At 40.9% G+C, this 22,770-nt stretch overlaps 1 protein-coding gene across 1 annotated transcript in view; it reads right to left on the bottom strand.

The window, feature by feature from the left end:
• LOC124616001 (neuronal acetylcholine receptor subunit alpha-10-like) overlaps positions 1-22,770 on the bottom strand; it is a 209,666-nt gene that overhangs the window by 118,319 nt on the left and 68,577 nt on the right. Inside the window, exon 3 of the mRNA XM_047144212.1 lies at positions 1,381-1,428. Within this exon, the coding sequence (XP_047000168.1) occupies positions 1,381-1,428 (48 nt within the window). The remainder of the gene's footprint in view (positions 1-1,380; positions 1,429-22,770) is intronic.

Genomic DNA, 22,770 nt, shown 5'->3' on the forward strand with positions numbered 1-22,770 from the left:
AGAACTTTTCCTAGCTACACCAACAGTAATTCCGTAATAGCCCGCTATAGCAAACGACATAGCATTGTAAGTGACCATCTGCCGGCATGAAATCACAGATCTTATTATATACGAAGAGGCCCCTTCCTTATTGGGGCCACGTGATCGACAGCTAGTTTCCTAACCAGATGCATAATACTTTCTTCCTTATTTAAATCTATTCACTCAGCAGTTTGAAAATATCCCAGATAACTTCATTTCCCCATTGTCACAGCATTAATTTATAAAAAAATTTGCACAGATGTACAGCAGAAGATGCAACTTAAAAGTTGCGAAACCGGTTATGTGTGTCTCTAACTGACTTCAGTAAATGCAGCTATTGGGACCTGTTGTGCTTTTAATTCAGTTTTGTGTTTTAAAAGTTATGACACCTGTCTGTAAAATTCTGTGTTATACTATATGTATGATCAGTCAGTTATGTATAATTACGGTAGTTGTGGCTGCCCTGGTTTTAAAATTATTTGATACCTGTTTAGTCAAATAAGTGCCAATCAAATACCTTGCCTTTTGATGATATCTGACTAACTGTAAGCTGCCAACTGCCTATTCTCGCGAACTCATCACATTATCACGACCCAGTTCTGTTCATAAGTGTGCTACAGTCCTAGGCTGCTTCAGTAGAGTCCAATTAACTGCCAATACTTCTCATAGTTGACAGAAAAAAATGCTGTGGAAGATCTTCGGTCCAGTGTTCGACACAAACAGTATGAATGGAGAATCAGACACAACTGTGAACTAGAGTAACTGTACCGAGATACCAGTATACAGAAGTCATAAGATGCAAGTGACTAGAGTGGCCTGGACATGTGGCTCGGATGGAAAGACACAAGTGGCCACGGAAGCTCCCCACACGCAGGAGAATTCCAGGAAGACCAACGAAATGGTCGTGGGATGGCCTCCATGAATACCTGCCACTGATGTGGACGGTTGGCGGGTGGTAGCGATGTGTAGAAGACAATGCAGAAAGAAACTTGTAGCAGTGATCAGTGTGTTGGGCTTGATCACGTAAAAATAAAACTAAACTAAATACTGCCATAATTTTAAGGCTAATCTACGTGCAATTTAGACGTTTATTCCAAAACAATCGTGCTACCCCACATACTTCAACTTTGACGTACGTTTCCAGTTGCTGCACCATTTCATTCCAAAACAGTGGTGCATCTGTTACCCGTATCACAGTAGAACTGTGACAGCGTGAAACACAGAACATGTACTGGTTTCTGACACTCTCGTTTTGCAGTGGTCTTAGCGTGGGGCGACATGTGTAACTTTTTGAAGTCCCTTCGGAATACAGAATTTTTTGAGCTGAAACCTATAGGCATAACACTATGGAACACTTACCATCAGTATCCAAGTATTCACTTGCAACGATTCGTGGTAATACTCGTTCTGTAACAAATAAAAGTATTAATTAAAATATGGCATTTAAGTACATACATGACAATATTTAATTTCACGTCTTAGGCATGCAGTCACAGGTGGATGAGCAATTTTTTAGGTTAGGTTGGCATCACATACAAATATCTGGAGCGTCTCATCACTGTCGAGGGTAATTTGAGGGTTGCGAAGAACAGTTACAGGGTCCACCAACCTACTGTCCAAACGTACAGTCGTCATTACGGCGATATGTTCGCCTTCCCTCCCCTATTACGTGATAATACAAAACGAGCCGCCCTTTTTTGCACCCTTTCGATGTCCTCCGTCAATCCCACCTGGTAAGGATCCCACACCGTGCAGCAATATTCTAACAGAGGACGAACGAGTGTAGTGTAAGCTATCTCTTTAGTGGACTTGTTGCATCTTCTAAGTGTCCTGCCAATGAAACGCAACCTTTGGCTCGCCTTCCCCACAATATTATCTATGTTGTCTTTCCAACTGAAATTGTTCGTAAGTTTAACACCCAGGTACTTGGTTGAATTGACAGCCTTGAAAATTGTACTATTTATCGAGTAATCGAATTCCAACGGATTTCTTTTGGAACTCATGTGGATCACCTCACACTTTTCGTTATTTAGCGTCAACTACCGCCTGCCACACCATATAGCAATCTTTTCTAAATCGCTTTGCAACTGATACTGGTCTTCGGATGACCTTACTAGACGGTATATTACAGCATCATCTGCGAACAACCTAAGAGAACTGCTCAGATTGTCATCCAGGTCATTTATATAGATCAGGAACAGCAGAGGGCCCAGGACGCTTCCCTGGGGAACACCTGATATCACTCCAGTTTTACTCGATGATTTGCCGTCTAATACTACGAACTGCGACTTTCCTGAGAGGAAATCACGAATCCAGTCGCACAACTGAGACGATACCCCATAGGCCCGCAGCTTGATTAGAAGTCACTTGTGAGTAACGGTGTCAAAAGCTTTCCGGAAATCTAGAAATACGGAATCAACTTGAGATCCCCTGTCGATAGCGGCCATTACTTCGTGCGAATAAAGAGCTAGCTGCGTTGCACAAGAACGATGTTTTCTGAAACCATGCTGATTACGTTTCAATAGATGGTTCCCTTCGAAGTGATTCATAATGTTTGAATACAATATATGCTCCAAAACACTACTGAAAACCGACGTCCATGGCATAGGTCTGTAGTTCGATGGATAACTCCTACTACCCTTCTTAAACACTGGTGCGACCTGCGCAATTTTCCAATCTGTAGGTACAGATCCATCGGTGAGCGAGCGGTTGTATATGATTGCTAAGTAGGGAGCTATTGTATCAGCGTAATCTGAAAGGAACCTAATCGGTATACAATCTGGACCTGAAGACTTGCCCGTATCAAGCGATTTGAGTTGCTTCGCAACCCCTAAGGTATCTACTTCTAAGAAACTCATGCTAGCAGCTGATCGTGTTTCGAATTCTGGAATATTCCATTCGTCTTCCCTGGTGAAGGAATTTCGGAAAACTGCGTTCAATAACTCCGCTTTAGCGGCACAGTCGTCGGTAACAGTGGCATCGGCACTGCGCAGTTTGGTAGTTTGTTCATCATCGTCATAACGTCGCGCAAACTTGTCCGATCCCCCGCTAGTCGGCCGGCCGCATAAAGTTGTGACTCCAGCAATGTTGGGGCATGTGGACGCACTCAATCGAGGTGATCGACGGATCACAATAAATCATCTTGCTGCACAACTGGAGGTCTCTGTTGGCAGTGCTGACACTTTCGCCCACCAGCTGGGGTACTCCATAGTGTGGACCCGCTAGGTTCCACGCCGCCTTACAGAAGACTATAAACATCAATGAAGGACCATCTGTGTGGAGTTGCTTGCGCGTTACCAGGCTAATTGTGACAATTTTTTGTCGAACACTGTCACAGGCCATAAAACATGGGTTCATCACTCCGAACCGGAAACAAAGCAGCAGTCCATGGAGTGGCGCCACAGCACCTCTACTCCGGAGAGAAAGTTCAGAGCCGCACCCTCAGTCGGTAAGGCCATGCGACAGTGTTTTGGACTCTATTTGATGTCCGCCCTCATGGTCCAACGATCAACTCTGAAGTGTGTTGTGCTACCCTTTGGAAATTGAAGAAACGACTTTAACGTTGTAATGTTGATGTATTAATTTGTTATGAAAGCGGTGCTGATATTCGAGACAATAAAAGCGGGTTAAAAGCTGTGAGCCATCTGGGGAAGTTAACCTTGCATTGCTGAGCAACTGTTTCACCAGGTATCCAGTCTAGCTTACCAAATTCCCAACCAGACTAACATTAATTATAATCTTTTAATAGTCATCTTACGACAACCAGTGATACTTATATAAAAAGTGAAATTAAATAAAAAGAAATAAAGCAGTTTATATTTGGACATTTATTTTAACATTGATCATTGTTCCGTTAAAATTTCAGCATATTAAACTTGATTCATAACTAAACTGGTGCCGTATTTAGGATTGTGAAAATGTGAGTTTGTAATCTTACGGAACACATCAAATATGGAGCCGAGATTGGGAGACTGAATACAACACTGCATTCATAAAATAACAGACGAAGAACGTTGAAACATATGCAAGAGGAAATCAACCACAACCATCCGATTCAATTTTCACCCAAAGTAGTTCCGTTCGTAGCGCAATCCTGTCCGTCATGAAATTACCACACACTGGTAAACTAAATTCATGCTAGCTCTCTGTGAAATCTTCCCAAAAAGAATAGCTGAGTGCTACTTTGATTATTACACCACATGCTTCACGAGGTCAACTTGGTTTTCACAAATAGTGTAACTCCACAATAATTTTTATAATTAAAATAAATTACATCGAAACACAAATAACAAAAGAAAAACTTCGAACTGGTTACTATCGTCTTACTATTAACATGATGGTTCAAACAATTGTATAAGCACGTGGTACTGGTCTCACAAAGTACACCCTACGTGGGTTGAACATAAAGAAAAGTTGCTATACTGAAAAATATTGTCAAGACGAGACGTTATAAACTCACGCACATTCGCATTTAAGATTGATGATCTTAGTTAGAGTTACGGATCATCCACACGTGGTTCCACTTTACTCACAAAGTAGTGACAAAGCAACTACTGGAAGATATTCTGAACTTCACACTTGAATTACACTGCATTGCAATTTAAGATAACATTAGATATTTTAGATCTAAACCTGAAATAAAGGTGATTAAATTTTCAGTTAGGCTGAACTTAGGAAATCCATTGTCCTACAGACTTAGCAGAGACACGCGTAGCCGGAGATCTTACCACTGACAGACTGACCTGGGCCCCTACCGAGGGTGCTTAACAGATGCAAAACGGAAGTGACCAGAGAGGCAGCTTCCTATACCAACATGACAAGGGACGGACAGGACCTTACTAAGAATAGAAACCTCTCTGATTTTAGAAAGTGTAGCTACCTGTTCCGACATTGGTCCTACTGTTCTCTAGCAGACAGGCTTGTCTGCTACCATCAAGCATGCAACTAGAAATACATTTGCTCATTCATCCTCTCACACAGAAGGGAAGGGGGATGATAGTATCGTATCATATACAGTATATAAAAGAAAGCGGATGTGGGTTCCGTATGAGACTGTGTGACATGAATTACATATAAACTGTGTTTTAAAGTGTGTAAGTAGGCTGTTTATGTTTTCTTATTGGCAACGTTACGTAGCGCTCAATATGAAAATCACTGGCTGTGCTGTGTGCAGTCTGTGGCTGCTTTGCATTGTTGTAATACTCGCCATTGTAGTGTTAGGCAGCTGGCTGTGAACAGCGCGTAGCGTTGGCAGTTGGAGGTGAGCCGCCAGCAGTGGTGGATGTGGGGAGAGAGATGGCGGAGATTTGTAATTTGTCATGAACTGCTATATTTATACATGATGATATCAAGGTAAATACATTGTTTGTTCTCTATTAATATCTTTCATTTGCTAACTATCCCTATCAGTAGTTAGTGCCTTCAGTAGTTTGAATCTTTTATTTAGCTGGCAGTAGTGGCGCTCGCTGTATTGCAGCAGCTTGAGCAACGAAGATTTTTGTGAGGTAAGTGATTTGTGAAAGGTATAGTTTAATGTTAGTCAGGGCCCATTCTTTTGTAGGGATTATTGAAAGTCAGATTCCGTTGCGCTAACAAAATATTGTGTGTCAGTTTAAGGACAGTCGTGTATAATTGTTCTAAGGGGACGTTTCATATGTCGACCCTTAGCCTAGGATACCTCACTGGAATCTTCTGATTTTTTCTTGTAGTTTGTGTATTTAGTGTAGCTTTTGTTTATTGCTAGCGCGTAATTGTAGAGAGAATCTCCTTTGTAGTTGTAGCCTTTCATTGTTGTACAGTAAAACAGTTGTGGCATGCATGTAGATTTGCACCAAGTATTTCGCAGCTACGCTTGCAATTAACTAGATATTATTTTCAGTGCTATGTTAATGTGTTCTCCTATTTTTGCACTTCAAATTGTGCTTTTCTGTGTTATCGTGTGAAATATTGTGACAATTATGGCGTGTGAAAAACGTAACACTAGGCTCCAAACTAAACTGAGAAATAATAGTGACGACGAGCGTAGCTTATCAGCGTCGCAGAGTAATGAATTAACTAATGTTCAAAGTAGTAATTTGGTAACTGTGCACAGGGAAATGGAGCGGGCGTCAAACAATGGCGTGGACAGTGAAACAATTAGTGAAGAGGGAAGCATTATCGATCGATCGGTCGGCAACAGCTCGCCTCAGGAAGCCGACATGACACGACACGATCTCGCAAATACTGTAGATTCAGGTTTTGGATCCTCACCGTTTTCTCAAATAAGTCAAGACACATTTTCTGCTTGTCAAAATGTGAATGTTTCCGGTGTAAATTCACTGCCGAAAAGCACTGAGGAACATGTTTCAGACACCAATGCATTGTTATTACAATTAATACAACAAATGGGACAAACACAGCAAAAGCTTCAAAAGTTAGACACAGTGGAACAAAATCTCAAAAAGTTAGACACAGTGGAACAAAATCTTAAAAAGTTAGACACACTGGAACAAAATCAGAGACAAACACAGCAACAGCTTCAAAAGTTAGACTCATTGGAACAAACTCTTGAACAAACGCGTGAAGATTTAACTACTGAGTTACATAACATTGAATCGAAATGTCAAAAAGTCTGTAATGACGTAAAAACTCAAATTTGTGAGCATTTTCAACCTATTTTTTCGCGGCATGAAAAGGCATTACAGAATCACGAAGCAGCCATAAAAGAACTGCAAATTATTGTTCATGAAAATCATGAGACCTTGCAAGCTAAATTTGACTCAGTTGCATCTACCGATTCGGTTACGCAACTTGCAAAAACTCAGGAAAACTTAAAGAACACAGTAGATTCGATTTCAACACAAATGGACAATCTGAAACTTGGTTCAGAAAAACACATTGAGGAAATGTGTTCACTATCGGAGAAAGTAGCCGAACTTTCGGATCAGTTCACTAACTTATCTACGAAGGTAGATGATAATCTGAACGACACAAAACCGGTAGTCTTTAATGACACAGAAGAATGCGAACAAATTAGGAAATTCAAACAAAATCAGAATCAAATTAATACGCAACACCAAAGAGAAATCCGGGAAGTACAAGATCAGTTGACTCAGGTAATACAAGAATTACGTATTTCAGAGGCCACTCGCGCTCCAATACGGGAAGAGGGACTTAGAAATACGGAACAACCACACAATAATAACACAGGACACTTCGGAAGTTATGAAAGAAATTGGCAAGGTGCACCGAATTTTGAAATGGAACCGCCGAAACGATGTAACAATGACCGATATGGGACTCGCCGACTTGATGACTTTGACTATAAGCTGTTCATTACTACACGTAAATTCAAAACATTTAAGAATTCTGGGAACGACATTCATCCACAAGCATGGCTCCATCAATTCTCTCATTGTTTTCCTCCCAACTGGTCATTAGAGCACAGATTAGAATTTATGTGTGGCTACTTAGAGAATGAACCAGCTGTAAGAATGCGGTCGTTCATTCACGATTGCCACAGTGAAGGAGAGTTTTACCATGCCTTCCTCTCAGCATATTGGTCTCAGGCCACACAAGACCGAGTAAAACAAAGCATCATAATGATGAAACGTTTCGAACAATCTGAATTTTCCAGTCTTATGAAATATTTTGAAGACATGTTGCATAAGAATCAGTATCTTTCAAACCCATACAGCCCCTCAGAACTTATCCGCATTTGCTTAATCAAATTGCCTGAACATTTACGACACATTATTTTGGCAGGACGTTGCAAAGACGACATTGAAGCTTTTCAGGGACTGTTACAAGAATTGGAAATTGACACTGACAATCGCGGAATGCGGAAACAGGAACACAACAATTACAGGTCACATCCGTCACAATTCCTCGATAATAACTGGACGCGACAAGGCTATTCCCACAACACAAATCGTGACCAAAACAGACACCACCCGTATGACAACCGTTGGCAGAGTAGTAATAATTACAGGGAAAGATCACCTCTCCGCGGTAATGACTATCACAGAGACAATCAGAGAAACAGACTATATGGGAACCAAAACAATTATTATTACGGGAGACAGAATAACTTGAGACGCAACGGTCCAGCGCGCAGTTACGATTCAGGGAGAAATTCTCCACCACTTAACCGACAAGAAAGAAACTACAGGAACTACCGACATGACGACAGACGATGTGATCGTAACGACAGACCTGAATTGCATCAGAACTGGCGGGATTCAAACAGAGCAGGGCACTCTCGTCATGGTGAATTTGTAGAAGTTAGGTCTCCAAACCCCAATAACGACGCGCGCCAACAAAGAGACAATAGGCAATGACTCACACCGCTGGCAGCCACAAAACATACTTATGAAACTGACGACGCAGCTGCCGTAGCTAGTAATTACGTAAAAATGGAAGACATTAGGGACATCTTACTCCAGGAACACGACATAAAACATAACAACATTGCATATCCTGTGATTCACATTACAGTAAATGATGTAAAATTTACGGCAGTACTTGACTCTGGCAGTCCCATTTCAGTAATCAGTGAAACAGCCTTTAGCAAATGCAACAAATCGAACGATTGCCCCACACTTCCGTTACGTAAGATTAAATTGCAAGGTGCAATCTTTGGAAAAAGTGTAGATGTACGCCAACAAACCAACTTAGAATTCTTTTGTCAAAGCCACAGCTTCTCTATGAACTTTCATATTGTTCCATTATTGTCGACGGAAATTATACTGGGAGTAGACTTTTTAAATGAATACAAAGCAATCTTAAGCTTTCACGATGCTGAAATAAGTTTAGAAAAAGAAGGTAAGTCAGTAGCTTTGAAATTTGAAGATTGGCTCTCAAACCATGACGAGGAAATTAATCGGCTTTACTTTCTGTTAGACAACAGTTCGGAATTTTCGACGGAACTTGACACTAACAATCACTCTGCAAGTACTGACAGGGGTGATATCGACGGCGCATTTGATACTAATGAGTTAATTCAGAATAAAATTCAAACAATTGAGAATTGTAATGACACTGATAGGCAAGACCTTTTTGAGATTTTACAAGAACATTCCACAGTTTTTACTCATAAAACAGGAACAATCAAGGGATTTCAATACCAATTTCGTGTTCGTGAGCATACTAAATTTTGTGTTAGACCATATGTAATTCCAGCACATTATAGGGACCGTGTTAGAACAGAAATACAATCTATGCTTGACGAGGGCATTATTGAGCCTGCAGTAAGCTCATACAACAATCCATTACATGTTGTTGAGAAGAAAAATGGATCGATCAGGCTTGTCTTAGATTCGAGACAAATCAATACGATCATTATTCCTGAAACAGACAGGCCGCAAACGTTGGAAGAACTTCTTCAAAATTTTAATGGTGTAAAAGTGTTGTCTTCCATTGATCTCAGATCCAGCTTTTATCAGATCGAACTTCATCCAGAATGTAGAAAATACACAGCTTTCCTTTGTTTCGGCGTTTGTTATCAGTTTCGGAAACTTCCCTTTGGTTTGAACATTTCTTCAGCAGCATTCATTCCCGGGCTAAATTCCATATTACCTGAGTTCTTAAAACGTCACATCACCTTATATGTGGACGATATTCTAATAGCAGAAGCTTCATGGGAACTACATAATCGCATCCTCAACAGTTTGTTACGTATTTTTGCAGAATCTGGAATTACAGTTAACTTGGAAAAGTCTGAATTCGGTCGGACAAAGGTGAAGTTTTTGGGACACATTATTTCTTCTGAAGGCATTCAGCCGGATCCTGAAAAGTTAGAAGCAATCAGAGCCATTCCAGTTCCATCCACAAAAAGACAAGTCCGCAGTTTTCTAGGTCTCGTAAATTTTTACCGTCGTTTTCTGAATATGCATATTCTTGTTACACCAAAACTTTGTTCTCTCACTGGAAAAAATACTATTTGGAACTGGGACGAACAAGCACAAATGGTATTCAATTCTTTGAAAGAAGCGTTACTTCACGCGCCAATCTTAGCTCATCCAGATCTGTCACAAGATTTCTGCCTTAGCACGGATTCTTCTAAAGTCGGTCTTGGTGCCCATTTATTTCAAGAAGCCATAGAAAATGACACTACCGTTCAGAAAACCATTGCTTTTGCTAGCCGAGTGCTAACAAAATCCGAAAAAAATTATTCCGTTACTGAATTAGAAGCTTTAGCTATCGTTTGGGCATTTAACAAATTCCGTTTCTTTCTTTCTGGTAAGCACGTAAAAGTATACAGTGATCATCGTGCATTACAATTTCTTATGTCTTCAAAATTAAATCATGACAGGTTAAAACGTTGGGCATTGTTTCTGCAAGAATTCCGCTTCACAATAGTCTACATTCCCGGCAAGGAGAACATTGTTGCGGACGCACTGTCACGCGCACCGGCTGGGCTTGAGAAAAGTACCACAGAAGGCAACTTCGAGAAAAATTTCAGTATTCTTTACATTCAGAAAGTCGCCTTTGAAAACTTCATCACCACATCTTTAAAGGACATTGCTCATGAACAAGATAAAGATCCGATTTGGAAAGACATCAAGAGCAAATGGCATGAAAAGACACACACACAGATTCGGCATTATTATCTGGTTAGAAACAACATACTGTTCAAACGCTGCACTGTTGATGACAAGCTATGGGTACTTTGCATTCCTGACAATTTTGTTAATAAGCTCATTTGGTACATTCATTTCAGCTACGCACATTTTGGTCCACGAAAATGTTATCCTATTCTTCGAACGACTTGTTATTTTAACAATATGGAAAAAAGAATTCGAAGAGTCTTGTCTATTTGTAAACTTTGTCAAAAGGCGAAACCATCTACTGTCTCACATCGTGCTCCGTTGTTTCCTATTATTCCTTCTAAATTAAAAGAATTTGCTGCTGTTGATCTCTTGGGACCGCTTGCCAGAACATCCAATGGATTTTCGTACGTTCTAGTCGCTGTTGAACTTACTTCAAAATTTGTTTCTTTCACTCCGTTACGTAAAGCCACTGGACGATCTGTATCCAACGCCTTTGTTAAAAATTTCTTACGTGAAGTTGGCCACGTTGCTAAAGTCATTTCAGATAATGGACCGCAATTTAGATCTGCTGTTTGGTCACGCACGCTTCGGAATCATAAAATCAAACCTGTTTTTATTTCATTGTACTCACCACATTGCAACCCGTCTGAACGGATTATGAAAGAAATCAATAAGCTTTGCAGACTTTATTGTCACAGAAAGCATCAGCATTGGGACAGATATCTACAATTATTTCAAAATGTGCTGAATGAAATGCCTCATGATTCCACTGCTTTACCACCTACTCTTGTACTGAAGAATGAAGAACCACCGAACAGAATCAGAGAGCTTGTACCTTTCCTGAATACACGTAAACTTCGACACAAAGACATAATTGATTTGGCTCTTAAAAATATAAAATCTGCAGCAGACAAAAGGAGAGAACTACACGGTAAAGCAAATGCAAAGAATTTATATATTGGTCAGAAAGTTCTCATTAAAGCTCATTCATTGTCACATAAGAAGAAACACTTGAGTCACAAATTCTTTCTAGTTTACAATGGACCTTACAGAATCCGACGTATACCACATGATAATTGCGTTGAAGTTGAAACTCTGCGTACTAGGAAGAGTAAAGGTTTACACCACATTTCACATGTAAAACCGTTTATTGAAAGATAATCTGCTTTTTAACTTTGTCTTTGCCATAAAACTTTTCACTTCACATTTCTAGTATGCTTTGTCAGATTTAGAATCTGTTAACATGTAACAATGTTTGAAGTGAAATATCCAGTCAAGAACCAAGAGAACTTATTTAAACAGAAATTACGAATGCATTGTTATAATGAACAGACGACACAGTGTTGTTAGTTGTACATTCTTGCTTGTTAGTTGCACGATTACGTAACGACTATCAGGCTTACATACTTAGGACACATACTGGTACTGCTAATGAGATTTTAATGCAACATTTTGGTTTACTTGAAAATACATTCTGGGTTTAAAGTACTTTCTGTGAGATACCAGAGGACACAGTGGTTAGCTTATGTGACAGCTACACGATGTTATCACGACGCTACTAATGAGTGACAATTTACAATGTTGCTTTTGCAGTGTATCTGTTTTATATGTGCACAGTTTTCTGAATTCTTCTAGGAAGAAAAACATGTTTTAGTAGTAACTTTTGTGGTATAGCAACAATGAGACAGCCTTTTTCGTGGCATAACAATACTTTACTGTACAGTACTTTCTTCATCACGCCAATAAGCATAATAACTACGATATCTATACGCAAAGCATTTCACTTTTGTTTATCATGTGGTAAGTACATTGACTTCTGCAGAACTTAGCTTTCGGAGGACGATAACTACGACACTTCCACAGAGATTATGTTGCGACAAGATGCACAGTTTAGCGCTACAGTACACGCATTTGAGTGATCAATCTTATACTTAAAACACTTATTTTTAAATATTTTTTTAATTACAAAGAAAGTTTTCCGTGATACATTTCATTCCATTGCTGTAATTTGTAACACCTGGGAGTATAATTACATTTATCCTCAGGGGGGTACACGCCTACTTTGTGTACCATGTGTTTGGCAAGCACAAGGAACCCTAGCTAATATGGTATTTGCTTATACAACTTTACACATCGGTACCATATTTCTCTAACACACAAATTACACAGCTATCTGATCATTTAACTGAGAGAGACAAACATTTATTTTACTATTTCAGTGACAGATGTTTACGTAATTACACAGTTGGATAACTTCACACTTATGAAACTGTATTTTGTCTGTACTTTGTAAACTGTTCATATTTTTTTGGAATCATTGTGATACTATGAGAGCTTTGAATGATGTATTTGGTATGAGATCATGATTTTTAAAGTACGTTTGAGGCAGCTGACACTTTTGACATGAGCAGAGAATTTTTTTAGGCTTAGAAGTTATTGGAGGAAGTTACGACGATTTTGAGATTTGACTGAAGTGTTATGATGTTATTATTACGACGACGATGTGTATTATGTTGTTGAGGAATGTTTATTATGCTACGTATTTCTCATGATGAAATATTGAAGAAGTGTCGACGAATATGTATATGTATAATGAGGTAAGGAATAATGAGTAGTGTTTAGGGACTCTGATTTATGAAAAGGATGTTGGAAACCAAGAATCGTACTTTAAGAGTTATGAAATGTGTGTATATGCGTGAATGTATCACAATGCTGGCGAAATTTGCGACCTGTGAAATGTTTATATGAGACTGTCACTGTAGCGGAAACTGCTGTCGTAAATATGTCGGTAAGAAAGGTAAGTGACCGTGGCGTAATGCGTTGCGAGCGGCCAGGTGTGCCAGTTGCCTGGAGGAAAAGCCATTATTGCGAGCCCTTTTCAGCGGCACAGGTAGAAAAATAAAAAAAGACGCCATTAACCTCGCTTCTGACATTCCTTTGTAGAAAGCATTGCAAAAACGACACGGTCGAACTTGAAAACATATGATTACACTGGATGCCTAATGAAATGACGAGAAATATTTTTATGTCTATACACCTGATTATGACTACTGTCTCTCTAGTTGAGAGATTTTTTCTACTAACTTATGAAATGCCACATGGCTATTGAACGATGTTCTTATGCTTTGCTGTGTACATAGTTGCTTATTTCATTTGATATCTAGTTTCTAGCTGCACTGCAGCATTGGTTAAAATAAAATTTTATAGATGTACTAATATAAATATTTTCTGTCTACAGATCGAGTAAAAAATAATTTTTTCAAAAAAAATGAGGGAGCACAAAATGACATTTACCTTCACAGGAACTGCATTCATAATTTTCTTTTCGAGTACTTGGTAACTTTTTGGTAGGATAACTTCTTGTGGTGCACCACTTTAATTACATAGATATTAAGATGTGAATATACATTTCCCTTATCTGCATTGTTGTTTTTACTGCAATATTTTTTCTGCTTGAGCTATGTCATGTTTAGGTATAAGTTACTGCTGTTTGCCAGGCGTAGTGTTACTGAATTTGACTTTGTGTTACTCTGCTAAGCCAATTTTACTACTCATTTATTTTTATTGTTGCTGCACATTGGCTCATATTAGTTGTAATGTTGAATTGCTTGGTAATTTAGATTTAGTGTAGCTTGCTTTGCGATTTTCCATTTTTTTTCATTGCTGTTTATATTAATTGTTTTATGTGATGCTGCATTGTCTCATCCCTTAGTTTAGCATCTGAGCTCAGTAGATTTAAGTTAGCTTAAGAGGAGTAGACTATATAAGAAACTAACTATTATAAATTTATAAGAAATGCATTGAGAAGCTATCAGAAAATGGTCTGGCAAAATAAAAAGGATACTGTACAGTGGAGAAAAACTATTATTGACAGAGGATGTGAACAGAATACAGAAAGCAGGGAGAAAAACTATTTTTGACAGAGGATGTGAACAAATTACAGAAGGCAGGCTTAGATAGGACTTTTGGGAATAATGATGAATGAAGGGAGATCTCCAAGGAGCAAAGAAAGTTTTGTTTGCAAAATACTGCAATGAAACAAACCCTGTCCTTTCCTTTTGTGTTATCCCACTATGTGTTTGGGTACCCTTGTGTATATATGTTCTTCCTGTCTTTATATGTTTACCTCATCAGACTTTTGTTGTAGAATTTTTCTCATACTCAGCTACATGAACTATGATGAGGAATACTGTTATCCTCAAATATAATTTGCGTTAATAATATGTTATTTACTTTGTAAAGATGTTAGACATTATTAATTCTGTTTTGTTTTAATGCTCATGTGTAAAGTTGATGTTTCAAAAGTTATTCTGATCTTTTATGTATTTACTTATGTCATAATTCCTGTAACACTGATGTATATGTTTATTTCTATTCTTTTGTAAAGCCCCTATTACTACAACGTTATCTGTATTATTATGTTTTTAATGATGTGTTTTGTACCTTTGTTATTGTATTCTTATGTTATAAAATTGTAATTGTCACCAGTTCATGATATTATTAACTTGTTAGTTACATTTCACTGCACACGTTTCTGTTGGTCATAGTATATGGACAATATGTGAGAAGTAGGGACTGATAGTGTTTGCACGTGTGTTAATGATTCAGCAAGGGACTGGATAACAGCATTGCTGGTTCTAAGGACAATTTCAAAAACTTTGTGAGTGCACAAGTGGTGGTTTATGGACTTGCTATATTATCCGCAAGACTCTTCAACGGTGATTGTGCACCTGCACAGTCACAACAGTTGGCTGCTGGCTATCTCTCCAAGAACTACAGTGGGTCTACATCTTTGATGATCCATCAATACCATTATTTCTACAAGGACTGCAGTGGGTCTGCACCTCTGGTGGCCCACCAATACCACAATCTCTACCAGGACTACAGTGGGTCTGCTCTGTGATGACCTACCTACCAATACTCTTCCAAACTACGACTGACTCTGCTGTGGGTTTGCTCCGTTGTGGCCCATTACCTGTCTGCATGTCGAGAGTCAGCACTGTCTTTCCATTGGAAGGACAACACTACTTCTTCAAGACTGCAAGGAAATCCACTACTTCTGTGTGCATTTTCTTTTACTGCTCAGACTTTGAGAAAAACACTGCAATTTTACTGTGACGAATGATGAGGACAGTCTTTATGGACTGTGAGAAAAGGTTAGCTTTTGACCAACATTGTATCAATAAGTGTGTGCATTTTATATCTTTGTCAAATCTGTATTGGCCAGTGCCCAACACCATTTGCAAAAATTTTTTTGTGGGGAGCATGGGGGCTATGTAAGTAGGCTGTTTATGTTTTCTTATTGGCAACGTTACGTAGCGCTCAATATGAAAATCACTGGCTGTGCTGTGTGCAGTCTGTGGCTGCTTTGCATTGTTGTAATACTCGCCATTGTAGTGTTAGGCAGCTGGCTGTGAACAGCGCGTAGCGTTGGCAGTTGGAGGTGAGCCGCCAGCAGTGGTGGATGTGGGGAGAGAGATGGCGGAGATTTGTAATTTGTCATGAACTGCTATATTTATGCATGATGATATCAAGGTAAATACATTGTTTGTTCTCTATTAATATCTTTCATTTGCTAACTATCCCTATCAGTAGTTAGTGCCTTCAGTAGTTTGAATCTTTTATTTAGCTGGCAGTAGTGGCGCTCGCTGTATTGCAGTAGCTTGAGCAGCGAAGATTTTTGTGAGGTAAGTGATTTGTGAAAGTATAGTTTAATGTTAGTCAGGGCCCATTCTTTTGTACGGATTATTGAAAGTCAGATTCCGTTGCGCTAACAAAATATTGTGTGTCAGTTTAAGGACAGTCGTGTATAATTGTTCTAAGGGGACGTTTCAAGTGTAGTAGTGTGACAGATAGTTCTTGTTTATGTGTAAAAGTAGCACGTTCCACAGCTCAGTCTTCTCCCAGATAGTCAGAAGCACCACAGTAAATTTCGAAGAGGAATTTGTACCGTAAATGACAACAGATTTAAGAAATTAACATGAAAGGAATCCAACAGAGACCTTTCAACGTGTTGGTCGCCACAAAAATTGCAAACGAACTTCTCTGTGACAAAGCAATACCTCACGCAAGTCTGCGCATCCGATATCTCACAAAACTTCATTGGACTGTTGTTCCTCATCCATCCAGCAGGCCGGATCTGGCACCTTCCGACAGCCATCTAATGAAATATGCACTCCGCTGAAGGCAGTACATGGACGATGGGAAGGTTATCGATGTAGCAAGACGTTAGCTCTGACGTTGACCAGTGGAGTGGTACCACGCAGGCACGCACGTTCGTCCAGTAAGGTGGCGTAAGAGCGTTACATTGAACTTCAGTTATTGAATCGTCGTTCGAACCGCAATTCACGGAATCGACAGAGCTGTTTCCCGTTTCTTATAACGTTTCCACAATTTCTATCGATGTATTGATATGATTGGAATGAATGTCCAAGAAAATAACTAATAAGTTCGAGCCGTGTGGATCAGCGATATTCCCGCCGCCGGTATGGACAACTTTCCGCTGGTGTGAGCACAGCGCGCGGTAGCGCCACCTACCGGGCCGATCGGGGAGCGAGGGGTAGGCTCTAGCAAGTAGCGAGGATTTTGGCTTTGCGACGCCTGAAGTGCGTGTCATTTACGACGGCGGCCGAGTTTACGTTCGTTCTGCGCATCTGACGTCACAAAAGCGAGAGAGGGGAAGAAAATCAATGTGCACTCTGTGTGCATACCGGAGGGAGTCATTCCATATGTGGAAAGGGTCCTTCCGGATGCCATGAAGGGTACAGGGTGCACCCATCTGCAGGTGGTCGCTCATGTCGGCACCAATGACGTGTGTCACTATCGATCGGAGGAAATCCTCTCTGGCTTCCGGCGGCTATCTGATTTGGTGAAGACTGCCAGTCTCGCTAGCGGGATGAAAGCAGAGCTCACCGTCTGCAGCATCGTCGACAGGACTGACTGCGGACCATTGGTACAGAGCCGAGTGGACGGTCTGAATCAGAGGCTGAGACGGTTCTGCGACCGTGTGGTCTGCAGATTCCTCGACTTGCGCCATAGGGTGGTGGGGTTTCGGGTTCCGCTGGATAGGTCAGGAGTCCACTACACGCAGCAAGCGGCTACACGGGTGGCAGGGGTTGTGTGGCGTGGACTGGGCGGTTTTTTAGGTTAGATGGCCTCGGGCAAGCACAGAAAGGGCAGCAGCCTCAAAGGGTGCGGGGCAAAGTCAGGACATGTGGGGGCCAAGCAGCAATCGGTATTGTAATTGTAAACTGTCGAAGCTGCATTGGTAAAGTACCGGAACTTCAAGCGCTGATAGAAAGCACCGAAGCTGAAATCGTTATAGGTACAGAAAGCTGGCTGAAGCCAGAGATAAATTCTGCCGAAATTTTTACAAAGGCACAGACGGTGTTTAGAAAGGATAGATTGCATGCAACCGGTGGTGGCGTGTTTGTCGCTGTTAGTAGTAGTTTATCCTGTAGTGAAGTAGAAGTGGCTAGTTCGTGTGAATTATTATGGGTGGAGGTTACACTCAACAACCGAGCTCGGTTAATAGTTGGCTCCTTTTACCGATCTCCCGACTCAGCAGCATTAGTGGCAGAACAACTGAGAGAAAATTTGGAATACATTTCACATAAATTTTCTCAGCATGTTATAGTCTTAGGTGGAGATTTCAATTTACCAGATACAGACTGGGACACTCAGATGTTTAGGACGGGTGGTAGGGACAGAGCACCGACTGACATACTGAGTGGACTTTCCGAAAATTACCTCGAGCAATTAAACAGAGAACCGACTCGTGGAGATAACATCTTGGACCTACTGATAACAAACAGACCCGAACTTTTCGACTCTGTAAGTGCAGAACAAGGAATCAGTGATCATAAGGCCGTTGCAGCATCCCTGAATATGGAAGTTAATAGGAATATAAATAAAGGGAGAAAGGTTTATCTGTTTAGCAAGAGTAATAGAAGGCAGATTTCACACTACCTAACAGATCAAAACGAAAATTTCTGTTCCGACACTGACAATGTTGAGTGTTTATGGAAAAAGTTCAAGGCAATCGTAAAATGCGTTTTAGACAGGTACTTGCCGAGTAAAACTGTGAGGGACGGGAAAAACCCACCGTGGTTCAACAACAAAGTTAGGAAACTACTGCAAAAGCAAAGAGAGCTTCACTCCAAGTTTAAACGCAGCCAAAACCTCTCAGACAAACAGAAGCTAAACGATGTCAAAGTTAGCGTAAGGAGGGCTATGCGTGAAGCGTTCAGTGAATTCGAAAGTAAAATTCTATGTACCGAATTGACAGAAAATCCTAGGAAGTTCTGGTCTTACGTTAAATCAGTAAGTGGCTCGAAACAGCATATCCAGACACTCCGGGATGATGATGGCATTGAAACAGAGGATGACACGCGTAAAGCTGAAATATTAAACACCTTTTTCCAAAGCTGTTTCACAGAGGAAGACCGCACTGCACTTCCTTCTATAAATCCTCGCACAAACGAAAAAATGGCTGACATCGAAATAAGTGTCCAAGGAATAGAAAAGCAACTGGAATCACTCAACAGAGGAAAGTCCACTGGACCTGACGGGATACCAATTCGATTCTACACACAGTACGCGAAAGAACTTGCCCCCCTTCTAACAGCCGTGTACCGCAAGTCTCTAGAGGAACGGAAGGTTCCAAATGATTGGAAAAGAGCACAGGTAGTCCCAGTCTTCAAGAAGGGTCGTCGAGCAGATGCGCAAAACTATAGACCTATATCTCTGACGTCGATCTGTTGTAGAATTTTAGAACATGTTTTTTGCTCGCGTATCATGTCGTTTTTGGAAACCCGGAATCTAATCTGTAGGAATCAACATGGATTCCAGAAACAGCGATCGTGTGAGACCCAACTTGCTTTATTTGTTCATGAGACCCAGAAAATATTAGATACAGGTTCCCAGGTAGATGCTATTTTTCTTGACTTCCGGAAGGCGTTCGATACAGTTCCGCACTGTCGCCTGATAAACAAAGTAAGAGCCTATGGAATATCAGACCAGCTGTGTGGCTGGATTGAAGAGTTTTTAGCAAACAGAACACAGCATGTTGTTATCAATGGAGAGACGTCAACAAACGTTAAAGTAACCTCTGGCGTGCCACAGGGGAGTGTTATGGGACCATTGCTTTTCACAATGTATATAAATGACCTAGTAGACAGTGTCGGAAGTTCCATGCGGCTTTTCGCGGATGATGCTGTAGTATACAGAGAAGTTGCAGCATTAGAAATTTGTAGCGAAATGCAGGAAAATCTGCAGCGGATAGGGACTTGGTGCAGGGAGTGGCAACTGACCCTTAACATAGACAAATGTCATGTTTTTGCAAAAACAGACATAATGTCTTATGGGATAACAGCAATCAGTGATTTTATAATGTTACTTTAAATCCGTCTTGATGTTACTTCAAATCCGTCTTGATTGCATGACGTAGCATGTGAAAGTTGCTGAATTGGACGGGTTACTCCTGTAACTTAAATATCAGATCTGAAGATGGTTCTGAATGAACCGAAACCGGTCATATGAATAATAAAAAAAAAAAAAAAAATTTGCAATCAAGACGGATTTAAAGTAACATTACAAATGTCATGTATTGCGAATACATAGAAAGAAGGATCCTTTATTGTACGATTATATGATAGCGGAACAAACACTGGTAGCAGTTACTTCTGTAAAATATCTGGGAGTATGCGTGCGGAACGATTTGAAGTGGAATGATCATATAAAATTAATTGTTGGTAAGGCGGGTACCAGGTTGAGATTCATTGGGAGAGGCCTTAGAAAATGTAGTCCATCAACAACGGAGGTGGCTTACAAAACACTCGTTCGACCTATACTTGAGTATTGCTCATCAGTGTGGGATCCGTACCAGATCGGGTTGACAGAGGAGATAGAGAAGATCCAAAGAAGAGCGGCGCGTTTCGTCACAGGGTTATATGGTAACCGTGATAGCGTTACGGAGATGTTTAGCAAACTCAGGTGGCAGACTCTGCAAGGGAGGCGCTCTGCATCGCAGTGTAGCCTGCTGTCCAGGTTTCGAGAGGGTGCGTTTCTGGATGAGATATCGAATATATTGCTTCCCCCTACTTATACCTCCCGAGGAGATCACAAATGTAAAATTAAAGGGATTCGAGTGCGGACTGAGGCTTTCAGACAGTCGTTCTTCCCGTGAACCATACGCAACTGGAACAGAAAAGAGAGGTAATGACAGTGGCACGTAAAGTGCCCTCCGCCACACACCGGTGGGTGGCTTTTGGAGTATAAATGTAGATGTAGATGTAGAAAACACAGTCAGCCAATGAACAGAGAACGACGTTGCCAGGGCTCGACTGCAGTGCAGAGCACGGACGAGTGTCTTCAGTTTTAGAAACGTTCAGTCATAAATAAAGTAATTGAACAAAAGCAATGTCTTGATAGCAGACTTTGTTTTATAGAAAGTTTGGAAAAAGCATTCTTTATACCAACTGCTTCATATTCTAGTAATTAATTAAACCTAACAAGCAATAAGCCTCCTAACCTCCTAATTCAGGCGATACCAAGGAAAGGTGTTTGTATCATTCTCACTAACCGCTTTTTCGCAATAAAGAACAGCGGTAGTCGTTTATTTCCTATAGCACTTCGACGAAACGTGAGTAATTCGTAGTCATACCAACAGTGTTTGTCGGTATTCTGCGTCGTAGTTTAAAGTCCTCCAAGAACTATACTGAACGATAAGCTGCATTAGCGTAATGGTTGAAGTGTTTAGCTGCTAAGCGGAAGAATTCAGGGTTCAAACCTTGATTGGTGCTTAATATTTTATTTATTTAAAAACAATATCGAAGTGTCTTACTTCACGAATTTTATTCGTTTCAGCCAGCCGAAGTGGCCGTGCGGTTAAAGGCGCTGCAGTCTGGAACCGCAAGACCACTCCGGTCGCAGGTTCGAATCCTGCCTCGGGCATGGATGTTTGTGATGTCCTTAGGTTAGTTAGGTTTAACTAGTTCTAAGTTCTAGGGGACTAATGACCTCAGCAGTTGAGTCCCATAGTGCTCAGAGCCATTTTTTTTTATTCGTTTCAATGTATTTTTTTTTTATGTCTAGTAGCAACTAAAATCGACCATACGGAAAGTATACGCTTTGGACTTTTACCTCTGCAAACTCTTCAAAATTTCGTGCAGTGGTTTACTACATTTAATGCTGCACAATAACTGTGTTGAACATCGAAACAAAATTAAGTCATTTATGGGGGGAAGGTATCAGTCAAGAAGATGTGTAAAAATCAAATTTTTGTGCCAAATAGTTCTTGTGAAATCGAACGATAAAGTGTGACAAAGCAGTCGAAACACAATGTGTCTGTACAGGCGAGCAGTGCAATGATGACAGAATCGCGCACAGCGCGGAATGCGGGGAGCACGTCTCTGTAGCAGCGAAAGGGTTAATGCGGCCATGGTGGCTTTACTTCATAAACTGCGCGCTCCCTCCTAAACGTAAGTTTGCGAACTATACTTTACTATGGCGCTGTTTCTCTTGGCGCGTACAACTGGCAACGCAGCAATCTCCCGCGTCTGGGCGGGCATGCGCGAGCCGCCAAGATAAAAGAATTGAATATAGCAGTAACGTCGTTTGGGAAGTCTGGCAGACAGTACAGGTGCCGTGCGAGGCAGCAGGAAGAGCACATCTAAAAGGGGCTGATTACCCGGGTGGCGGCGCCGTAGGAAATATCACCGGAGTGGAGGCAGTCACGTTACTGAGATGCCGTTGGTGAATTTCACTTTCTGCATGTCTCCTGACACCGGGATCTGCGGCGGCTGACTTCGTCGAACAAGCAAGAGGGTAAGGGCCTTGCTTGTACTGCAAATTGTGGCTGGAATCGACTACTGGGTTCTGTGCTGTTGACTTCATTTTCTTGGCCGGCCGTTGCTGATCCTGCTGAGTCTGCCCTCGAATGTGTTAATTTCAACTTGCTTAGTACGCAAGTCACTGGCAAAATTTTTGCAAGAATCCTTTTAAATCGCCTCCAGACACTTTCAGAGTCTATACTACCGGAGTCTCAATGCGGGTTTCGACCTTCAAGAGGTACGACAACTACTTCTGTGTACGACAACTACAGGAGAAGTGCAGAGAACAGTGTGGTGTCACCGCCAGACACCACACTTGCTAGGTGGTAGCTTTTAAATCGGTCGCGGTCCATTAGTATACGTCGGACCCGCGTGTCGCCACTATCAGT

The sequence above is a fragment of the Schistocerca americana genome, chromosome 5 (assembly GCF_021461395.2).
Source record: "Schistocerca americana isolate TAMUIC-IGC-003095 chromosome 5, iqSchAmer2.1, whole genome shotgun sequence".
Lineage (NCBI taxonomy): Eukaryota > Metazoa > Arthropoda > Insecta > Orthoptera > Acrididae > Schistocerca > Schistocerca americana.